Raw genomic sequence first — 11,290 nt, 5'->3', positions numbered from 1 at the left:
ATAAAATCGGGATTAGATCCCTTTTGAATAAATCTATGTATAGGAGAATTGGCTTGTAATTCATACTCATAAAAGTAAGTATAGTTTTTCCTAATGTAGCTGACTTTTTGGTATATTCATAAGCCAGTTTTATTTATGTCTGCGGGAATGTATGTTTTAACATAAACAGAAGTACTAGTAAAATATAGTTCACCCACCCCTTAAAATTACCTACACTCTACACAGAAGGAATATAGGCTTTGTAAAAAAAAAAAAAGTAATCAATAAATAGTTGCATAAAAATTGATGGTTCTGGCACAGAAATATAATGAGCCATAATAAATATTAATATTCCAAATATAGTCATTCTTCCAAAATCCTAGCATCCAGTTAGCATGACTTTGTCATGACGGAATGTTAATACATTGATGATTACTACTTCGGGCTTGTTGCTGTTGAACTAAAATTGTACAGTCCTTATACATAAGAATGTCCGTATGCACGAGTGTGCTTATACTACTGGGTTGTCTTACAGTTCTAATGTGCAAAGTGCAGATAAACCTTGTGAAATGAACCACAAAAACGGTACTTCGCTAAATATAAAATTTGCTATCCTCTCCTCCAACGTCTGAAAAACATAAGCAATTAAGTGGAAGGAAGGAGTAATCGAACATCTGGATACTACAGGGATGTCTTCAGACACCACCAAGAACTTTGTACAAATGAACTATAAAACAATTGTGTAGTGTAAGCACACTCATGCATATAGACATTCTTATGTATAAGGACTGTACAATTGTAGTTGAACAGCAACATGCAATAAGTAGTTATCACCAGTGTATCAACATTTCCCCATTCATGATTACAGTGCACATCACAAGAACCATTAAAATAGGAACACATACTAACATAGAGAATTAAGGCAGCACCAAAAACCATATCTTTACATATGAATTTCACATATACCCAGGGGCAGGCTGAGCTGGGAGGCAGGGGGCTGCCTTGGGCTGAATTACTGGGCCACCTGCATATGTTTTCCTTTAAAAATGTTCCTAAAAGACTGCTGAGTCACGTGTTGCCCCCTGGGCTAAAATTTGCGGGTCCTCCCCTGCATATACTCTATATAGCTTCATCTAAGTTGTGCTCTCAACAAACCACCCCATTGTCCTTTCTTAACCTTATGACAAGACAACAATGCAAGCACATGTTAAAAGTAAAATAAATCTTAGAAAACAGTTGGGTACTGATAATATAGAACTGATTTAAAGCTTGAATTTTTTAGGGTAGAGGTTTAGAACCTAGAAACAAATAGAAAGGGAACAATGTCTTCTTAGGCTGGTACCTTGTGAGCAGACACAGATGATCAACATTCTTGTAACCACAGAGCCTGCACAATATCTTCACAGGCTGGCCTGATTCTGATAGATACTTGGTATTCCCAGGTTGGCATCAAAATCCCCTAGATATCCATTTCTAGTACCATCTGTTCTCTTGCTTGATTGAATGGAGTTAGCCCCTCACAGAGATGATTGAGTTCAGTCCGGAGACTTTCTTCGGCATATATGAAGCAAATTATATCACCCGCTGCAGGCAGAGCTTGTATCCCCATCTTTAAGTGATTTAGGACATGGATCTTGGCATATACTGGGTCATTTCCAAACATGTCAATATCCAACCGGTGCGCACCCTTTGTAAATGGAACTGGATATGGAGGGGTACCAAGGCTAAGGAACCCAGGAGAAGAGGAATTTTTTGATGAGAGAGGGAGAGCAGAAATGTCAGGAGACTGAATACTTGATGTGGAATAAGGTAATGGAGTAAGGGAGGATGCAGTGAGTGCAATGTGTTCATTGCTGGGTTGACACCTGTTTGTATCACTGATAGTACCATCACACGGGTTGGAATAGATAGAAACAATCCTCCGTTCTTTAAGTAGCTCCACGTTGGCTTTATGGGTGGTAAAAGGAAGCCAGCTCTGAATCAGTCTTCCTCCAGGAACCAACTCTTCTCCTATCTTAGCTCCTTCAAAAAGTTTAAGCATCTCAGTAGGTTCAAGGACAGAGTGGGTTTTAGAGCTTTCAAAATTGTCCACTCTACATTCCAGCAATTTGAGCACTTCTTTAAGCTGGTCAGAGGGAAGAAGCACCGATATGATAGCCTAATGGAAAACACATTGAATATATGAGAATACATCAAAAGCCGAAAACTGTAAATACAAAGGAACAAATGTCAATAGCAAACATGATTATTAGATGGGGGTTAAGAGAAAGTGGAGGTGGTGCACAGATAAATACAAAATAGTTTGATGTGGAGGGTAAATAAGACAAAGAAAGCTTAGTGTGAAGGGCATAATGAGCACAGAGATAGATTATTATATGGAAAAGGAGACATTGTAGCAGACTAATTTGGTGTAAGAGGAAAGGTTTTGATGGAGATATGAGTGTGTTTAGTAAAGCTTTCTGTGGACATGAGAAGGGGTAAAATAGGACAGCTTATGTTGGAGACAGGCATGAGTGTAAAACTAGCCTGGTGCAGAGCTGCCAAGAGGAATTCAGGGCCCCGGTACAACAAATTCATGGGGCCCCCCTTATAGTTGAGTAAGCTTAAAAAAAAACCCAGAGGTGTGGTCATACAATTGGGGGCGTGGCTATGTGTCATTGTGGCGTAGCTAGAACATCAAAATCACTAGGACCTGAATGTGACATATGTCCAAGCACTCCTGACTTTCAGGACACCTAGCACCACTGCGTAGTATAGAAAGAATGCAGTGTGTACAGAAAGAGTTCAGTCTTGGCCTGCACCTTACATTGGGCACAACACTCACCAAAAATTGCCATTGTCCCAACACAACATTTCACACACTCTGCTGCTCTCTCCTACCTGTTCTTCTCACTTTCACCATCTGTGGCTGCTGGTTTCTTTAGTTGCGGCTTGTCTGGATCCTGGGGTGTTGGAGGACCTATTTTGAAAAAAATGGCTACATTTAGAAAATTACAGCCAGCCACGGCGTTAAATCAATAGCACCCACGATTAATAATTAGGCCTTCCTCCAGCCCCAACATTAAAATAATAGTATTCACATTTAATAAATAAACCTATTTCCCTTCCTGCAAACAGCCCCAGCAATACCTATTTCCCGCAACCATCACTGCCATTAAATAATTCATAGTCACATTTAATAAATAGACCTCATTCTCCCCAAACTCTTCCCAACATTCAATAGCCCTCAAACCACCCCATCTTAAATTAATAGTCCCCACAATTAAATTGCCTCACCATCACCCTACAAACAAAATAGCGCCCATTAATTAGTCACCACCTACCTCACACTCACTACATTGCAACAAGCCCCATTGCAACAAGGCCCCTGTGCCATAACACACATTATTGTGCCCCTTCTTCACAACTACACTGTGCCCCCTTATGCTCACACTGTGCCCTCCATGCTGCTTTCCCTCCTTCTTTTTTCCTCTGTGCCTCTCTCCCCCTTGGTTCCCTCTGTGCCTCTCTCCCACTTTTTTCCCTCTGTGCCTCTCTCCCCCTTTTTTCCTCTGTGCCTCTCTCCCACTTTTTTTCCCTCTGTACCTCTCCCCCACTTTTTTTGACTCTGTGCCTCTCTCCCCCTTTTTTCCCTCTGTACCCCCCCCCCTTTTTTTTGACTCTGTGCCTCTCTCCCCCTTTTTTCACTCTGTGCCTCTCTCCCCCTTTTTTTCACTCTGTGCCTCTCTCCCCCTTTTTTTTCCCTCTGTGCCTCTCTCTCCCTATTTCCCCCTCTGTGCCTCTCTCCCCCTTTTTTTTTTACTCTGTGCCTCTCTCCCCTTTTTTTCCTGTGCCGCTCTCCCCATTTTTTTCACTATGTGCCTCTCTCCCCATTTTTTTCCCTCTATGCCTCTCTCCCCCTTTTTTTTTTCCTCTGTGCCTCTCTCCCCCTTTTTTTAATTCTGTGCCTCTCTCCCACTTTTTTCCCTCTGTGCCTCTCTCCCCCTTTTTTTCCTCTGTGCCTCTTTTCCCCTTTTTTTCTAGCACTGTCCCTTTCTGTTTCCCCCCTTGTCTCTCCGTTTCTTTGCTTACCTTTTGTTAGCTTCTTTCTTTTCTCTTCTTCTCTTCTTCTCTTCTGTCTTCTCTTCTTTCTTCTGGCTTGGTCCTCTCTGCGCTGCTCCTCAGTGAATGACAGTCAGTGTGAATTGAGAAGAGAGGAGAGGAGGGACGCTGCCGCCGCAATCGCGTGAGTATGGGTTTTTTTCATTTCTTCAAGCTCCCCCCATCAACAGACCCTTCCCCCTCGCGGGAAAAAACCCAAAAAACAAAAAACAAACAAAAAAAAGGATCGCAGGATAAAAAATGGGAAAAAAAAGGAAAAATTTAAAATCAGCAGTGAGGGCCTGGCCCGGGCCCCCTGGCATGGCCGGGCCCGGGTAAAATGTACCCGCCCCCTCTCGGCAGCCCTGCCCTGGTGTAGAGGTGGAAGTGAGTGTAAAATAGTAGGTTTGGGTGGAGATAAAACTGAGTGTGAGAGTATAGCCTAGTGTGGAGGTAGAAGTGGGTGTCAGCTTGGGCATGGAGATAAAAATGAGTTTAGGAAGATACCCTGGTGGAGATAGCAATGAGTCTAAGCAGGTGCATAAGGTATAGGCACGAATGAGCGTAATAGGATAACTTGCAATCAGTAAACTGTCTGTGTGGGAGGATAGCCTGATGTGAAAATAGAAGTCAATGTGAACAAAAGATCAAAGAAGAGTAAGTAGATCTCTGGCTTCAGGTAACTTAGAAAGAGAAACCGCGACAGGGTATTGAAGAGAGTTAATGGAAAGGAGGACAATTATATGGAGCAGAACTTTGATATAAAGTACATTTTATACCAGGAATGGACTTTATCTTCAGAAGAAACCACAATGTGCTTCATGCCTGCTTAACTGCTTAACTGCTGAACTTGTTTGGCAGCTATACCTAGATATCAAATCTGTGATTCTATCGTACTGTTAAGTAATGGGGTCAAAGTACTGTCTCCTAGTCTTTTCTACATGACAATCTTACCAATAAAATACTATACGGTGGTTACAATATTGGATACACACTGTGATTGTCATTCAGCCTCTTAAGTGACACCAACTGCCAGGATTCTATATTTCCATAAATCATCTGTTTCAGAAGTTATCTCTGTTCCCAATTTCCCATGTGCCTGCATCGGAGATTCACTGCATCAAAACACAGTTTGGTTGCTCCTCCACTAAACCAAATACTAGGCCTCAATAGCTCATCCGCTTCCTTCTCCACCCTCTTTCTGTAGCAGTTTATTGTAAAAATTAATTAATTTATGGAATGTTAGCAAGTTTGTCCTTTATCTCTTCATTTGTGTTTTCTCATCACAATGACTGAATGTGTTACAGAATGTATACTATTATGCACCCCTCCACAATCCTAGCATAAAGCAACAGGACAAGATGTAGAATAGGGAGGTAGTGGAATGTATCGGGAAAGGAGGGGTCTGGGATGCTAATAGGAGAACAGAATGGAGTAGGAGAGTGCATCAGGGAATAAATGGAACAGATGATTACATGGATAGCAGAGGGGGCTGGGCAGTGTAATTGGGTTGGAAAAGTACATGGAGGAGACCATTAATATTTTTTGGGCAGCCAGCTCGCAGAAGATGTTGGCAATCAAGAACCTGTCTGAAAATAAGGAAACTGGGCAGTCACAAGCCCCTGCTCATCTAGTCATTTTTTCATTCAGGCCCTCTTCTTGACCACCAGGGCTGACCAGGAGCAAGAAGAGCATCAGCAGGAGACTGAAAGACATGGGGAGACTAGCTGGATCACATGGACGTTGGACCCAAAAAATGTTTTTCTATTTTGGGTGGAATTATCCTTTAATGACCTGTGGTATTTTGTTCCTCAAAAATATTATTTGGTTTATGTTACTTGTTTAGGTTTATCCAGGGCAGGAAGGTCTTCCTTCTATTGCATATTAAAATACTTTTTCAAGCGATTTATACATGGAATCATGAGCAGAAATAGTAAAGACTTTTTTTCCACCAATGGTTAATGGTTATTGTAATGGACCATTTACACTGATTTATCCCAATCTTTAATTATAAATATGTGCACTTTATTGAGGAACTAATGGAGTTATATGTCGAGAGGCAAGTAGAATTTAATTTTCCTAATTAAAAATTACCATGATTCTGACCCAGAGCCCAGATCTCAGACAGTCATTTAGCGCTGCTGACTATTTATGTAGTAAAACAAAAGCGTATTTGACAACTAAGGACAGAATAAATGTATTGTATTCAGGGTATATCGACAGACCGACATTATATCTTTCACTGTGAGATAGAGAGTATATATATTTCTTTAGGTTGTTAGCTGTGCCTAATGTTAAGCAACTATTGCAGGTATGACATAATAGACATTGTCCTATGTGAATGTGTCTAGAAAAGCTAAAAGGAAGGAAAATAGCATGTGTACCATTGTTTTCAAGGTACAGCAGTGCTTCTATATAGGAAAAGCCAGGTATGTATTTTGTACCCCCTAATCTAATGCACAGGGGGCTTACAGTATGGTAAAACCATTCCTTCAATAGTTCCAATGTTCTTGAATTTGGTGGCAAGTTTGGGTGGATTAGGGCTTTGGTCATATTTTGACATATTTTCTTGTTACTTTCAGTGTTAGGATGTATGGTAAATCCAATGTGCATATCCTTGACACAATTCATATGAAAGTAAAAACAGACTAGGTAGGTAGTAAATAGAAGTGATATGAAGTCAGGTAAGAACCAGAGACAGGTAAGAACCAGAGACAGGTAAGAACCAGAGACAGGTAAGGACCAGAGGCAGTTAAGAACCAGAGACAGGTAAGGACCAGAGACCGAATGGAGATAATGAGATAGAACAACCTTGGAATTGATCACTCTGTACTTCTGTAGCATGGCAGGTGGAGGATCCTCTGCACGTGTCAGACAAACTGATTTAACCTCAGGGTGGTCAGAACGCAGGGTGTCCATGCAAAACTTTTGAATTAAACCAGCTACCCCACGTCCTCTTATCCAGGGGGCTACCCGAAGACCTTCCACCACCGCAGTAACTCCACCGTCAACCAGTATGAATGATTCAAAGCCCACCTGAGTGAAGAAACCTAATGACACATGTATACCCACCATGTAACATATATCACATAATAAATCCAATTTGTACTATAGACAGGCCTGGATTTGTGGAAAAGCCAAACAGAGTAAGCCTGGGCCTAGGGTGGCTGAATTGAAGGGGCAGCAGAGAGCCACTTAATGTCACCACAGGTATTCATAATTCAATATCTTGTCTACATTTGTTTTCTTATTTGATTGGTATCTGTACTTCTGCTGAGACATATGACAGAAAGCAAAAAATACATCAGGCCAGGGGCACAATGGTGAAGGTTTGCTAGGCCTCTGTTGGCTCCGGGAATCCTATTACCCACTACTGGATTAGTGATCTCTATTTGAGCTTATGTTTTGCCTCGGTCAAAAATGGACGACAAAATGAATTAAATATTACCCATGAGCACAGGCTCTAATACTTATATATAGAGGAAGCTCTGCATGGATGGGGGGAAGGGAAGGGTGTAACAGCAAAATGTATCCATGAGAAATCACAAAAAAATTATAACTGTTTATAGAAAATACTTTGGCTAAAAATTAAGTTAAGTCTCACTCTCATGTCCTGTCTCATACTCACTACTTTCCCCTCAGACATGGCCAGAAACATCCTCCGACGAGGGTCCTTCAGCCATGCATGGTATCTATGAGGCAGATAGTCTGTCCCTTTGTATATTCCACCTGAGATGGACATCACCTCATTGTAGTCTTCAGCAGTGGCTGGTAGGAAATGTATTTGTGCCGACATGCTGAAAATATGTGTCCGATGAGCGTTGCGTTGCAGTTGCTGACACAGCATAGAAGATTGCATAGAAGTGCAAAGTTTATGAAATCTGGCATTCCCTATGCCCAATAATACACACCCAGCTAATAAAAGTCAGTAGAAATTATTAACTACAAAAGTACAAAAGGGCAGAATAGCAATAAATAATCTGAAAATTGTTTTGATCAATCTAGTAAAAGTAAAAGTTATACAATTAAAACAAATGGGTTACTACACATTATAAATGTTGGACTTTATTAATGAGCAACCCTCATATTTCTCTTTCCCATTGTAATCTGAACTCTTACATTCTCTATGTCATCAAGAACAGTTTTAGTGCAGATTAGGTTACTTTGATAAGATTAGAAATAGAGGATGGGGTATTTGGGAAAGCAAAGTCCCCAATAAGAATCCCAGACCAGGAGGCCCTAAAGAATAACTCACTATCTGCAAAGAACCCAATGTATTAACTAGTTTAAAGTGGATGGATACATTTTGCTAAATAAATAAAATCAGCGAAATTTGTAAGCGTAAAGTGAAAGTAAAGTGATTTAAAATACTGTTCGTGACTGCAAATTATCCTTATCTATTATAAAGGAAGCACAATGAGATATTATCCTCAATGCTAGATAATCTGACTGATCTTTAGTAGAAATAATATTTTCTGAGATTAGGCTCTAAAATAGAATGGTGATGGGCGTGATTTGCTATCTACCCACTATAATCTAGCTTGGGGTTTGGGCAGAATCACCTATTATTAAGTTCTCATATTGGCATAGTCCCCACCATAGCTTCCTCAATCTGTTAAATTGGATAAGTAGTAGTGTCACATACAGTAAACGCCGACGCGCGTTTCGCTGTGTAGCTTTCTTGAGGCCTCCAGAGCACAAGAGCACCATGTGACGAGATGGGCGTTGCAGGACATTGAAACTAGGGGTTTAGGCTGCTGGACACACCTTCTCATACAAAACTGTGTTTAACATTGCCTGTACTGTTTTGTTGTTGGTGCTTGTTCTTAACACTGTATATCTGTGTGTATCTAGTAAAATTAAAACATGAGGTGTGAGTTCATATTTTTATCAAAACATTTAAGCCTGCATCCCACTTGAAGAGTCCCTCAATGTATGCAGGTCCTACACTGACCTATATGCTTCAAGCTATAGATGAGCAGTTCACTTCTGTCTAATTCAACAGATCCGACTTTTGAGGATCTGCGGTAGTCCACAAGCCACCTTGATTTAGCGCACCAATTTCAGATCTCAAAACGAGGCCAAACGTCATTTCTAGGAAAGTGTTGGTTATCACGAGTTTTGGATCCATATCTTTTGTATTATAGCCCTCTCCCCTGTTCTCATCTGCCATTTTAGAACAGACATATAGGGAGGATGTTGGCTGGAGTGCTCTGCACTGGAAATCATGTGTAGAGAGGGTTAGACATGGTGAAATAGGCAATTTAGATAGCAAGTGTGAGGATACCGGGTGTTTAGAGCTGAATTTCAGTAGGTTACACGGCCGCCCTTAGATTCAGAAATCACACAGGCAATGAGGAGAACAAAAGATACAATGCTATCTTTACTTTTATAAAAGTAAAACAACAGAATGTAAAACTGCTCACTTTAAACAATAGGTCAGGTGATTACCAGTGTCAATTGGAGTCCCAGCAAGGATGCCCATCCACCTTAGACATGCAAAAGTTTCACAGACAAAAGTGTCTGTCAACAGAAATTCCAGGGAGTCTTGGTATCTTGCTGTTCCCAGCTGCTTGTCCAACTATCCAGCAGCGTTGTGGGGCGCTTGGCATCAGTTTCCCCACTCCTGTGAATCCAATACCTGGCGAGTATCGCTCAATGGACTGTATGGATGACAGGTCCCAAGATGGAGCAACAGTCTGCTTCTTCAGGAACAAAACCGCAATGATCACCGGGTCTCCTGGTAGAGATCAGAAACGCAACACCAGTCAGCCCGACATCTTCCAGGAATCAATCCTCAGAATGAATAGCCCCTTCCCTCCTGAAGTGGCTCCTAATATGCATGGTCAAATTCCCATGGTGTTTTCCCCTGGGTCTCTCCTTTTTAAACAAAGGTGGGTGCTGGGCCAGGGGGATGGAGTTGGAATGGAGATGAGCAGGCCTTCCACAGTGGCACCACTGTTGTGTCCCTGCCACAATGTCTGGGCCAGTCCTGTGGAAGACAGTGGGTAATAGTTTTTCCATCTCCAGATCTTGGATAACAAACAGTCCCTCCTGAAAGTAATCTCTTCTACACTTTTGTTACTTGTCTGGACTTACAGGTGTCCCTCACTTCCTGTCCCTTCCTTCTTACTCCATCATTTGTCCACAATAAGCTCTCCCCCTGGCGCAATTTAAGAACTGGTCCTGGGATGACAGCCCATGTAATCCCTACAGATGGTGGGAGATGCTATCTTGTCAGTGTGGCCCAGTCCAGTCACAACAAGCAAGCTGCAGTTTATTTATGTATAGATCAGTTTGCTAGAATTGGGAACACACTGTAGGTTTTTCTCCCATTTAAATTGAAAATATAGTGTGCGTGGTCTTTCAAGTTGTCTATTATGGTTAAAGCCCACCTTCGTATTTTCTTCTCCTTTGAATAGGTGTTCATTGACCTTTGAAGGGAGCAGAAGTTCTGGTAGAGAATACCTCAAAGACAACATTGAGTGGTGTGCTTATAGCTGGTGCAGCAGAGAAACGTTTTTCCCCAACATAATCGTTGAAGAAACATTGTAGAGGAATCCACAAGCAGATTAATCATTCACATAAATGGGAAGTGACCTTTTCTTGTTTGATTTTTCTTGTTGATTTAAGTGTACCAATTCACCTTTATATGTTTGCTATTGTATTGTTTAAAAAGTGAGGTGACATGATTTATATTTGTAAGTTGACACTTTCAGTTCACCTGGGGAAAAGTGTTTCATCATCTCCTGAACCTGAATCCAGAAACTCTGACCCTTCCTATCAACACTATCATGGCTGAGGTCCACGCAGTCACTGGACAACAAATTGTGTCTGACCATGAGGTGCACATCAGGCATATAGAGTGGGAAGTTCAGCATTCACTAGAGACTGACAAACATGGAGGGAAGATCCTAACTTCCAAGAGGACATGACCATGGAACAGAAGGTTGAGCTACAGCACCTGCTGTGGTGGTATTTATTGGCCTTCTTAAAGAGCAATGAGTAGTTTGAGTGCACCCCCACCATCTGTCCTTGCATTTACACAGGGAAGCTTTGCTGGTACAGGAGATACAGTCATATCCCAGCAGGACTATTCCAAGAGGTAAAAGACCTGTTGAGGATGTTGCTAGAAGGCAAAATCATCCAGGATTGTGAAAGTTCATGAACTATACCAATACTATACTGTAAAAAAATTTCATAGCCTAAAAATTTCCTTTCCTATGAAGCC

The 11,290-nt window shown here is 41.4% G+C and overlaps 1 protein-coding gene across 1 annotated transcript; it reads right to left on the bottom strand.

Moving 5' to 3' along the window:
* Positions 1 to 990: 990 nt before the first annotated feature.
* On the bottom strand, positions 991 to 7,910 carry LOC142149729 (putative N-acetyltransferase 16). Its single transcript, XM_075205034.1, has 3 exons — positions 7,688 to 7,910; positions 6,871 to 7,095; positions 991 to 2,137 (listed from the first exon to the last, which is right to left on the bottom strand). The coding sequence occupies exons 1-3, from the start codon at positions 7,904 to 7,906 to the stop codon at positions 1,439 to 1,441; spliced, it is 1,143 nt and encodes a 380-aa protein (XP_075061135.1). The 5' UTR covers positions 7,907 to 7,910; the 3' UTR covers positions 991 to 1,438.
* Positions 7,911 to 11,290: the final 3,380 nt, after the last annotated feature.

Source organism: Mixophyes fleayi, chromosome 4 (genome assembly GCF_038048845.1).
Source record: "Mixophyes fleayi isolate aMixFle1 chromosome 4, aMixFle1.hap1, whole genome shotgun sequence".
Lineage (NCBI taxonomy): Eukaryota > Metazoa > Chordata > Amphibia > Anura > Limnodynastidae > Mixophyes > Mixophyes fleayi.
The sequence above is the reverse complement of the archived record's forward strand: the minus strand, read 5'-3'. Positions and strand labels throughout refer to the sequence as shown.

Coding starts and splice junctions, on each gene's coding strand:
- LOC142149729 (XM_075205034.1), bottom strand. CDS start 7,906: ATGCTGTGTCAGCAACTGCAACGCAACGCTCATCGGACACATATTTTC. Junction 7,096..7,687: donor CCATGTCTGAGGGGAAAGTA/GTGAGTATGAGA, acceptor TTCTTCACTCAG/GTGGGCTTTGAATCATTCAT. Junction 2,138..6,870: donor ACAGAGTGATCAATTCCAAG/GTTGTTCTATCT, acceptor GTTTTCCATTAG/GCTATCATATCGGTGCTTCT.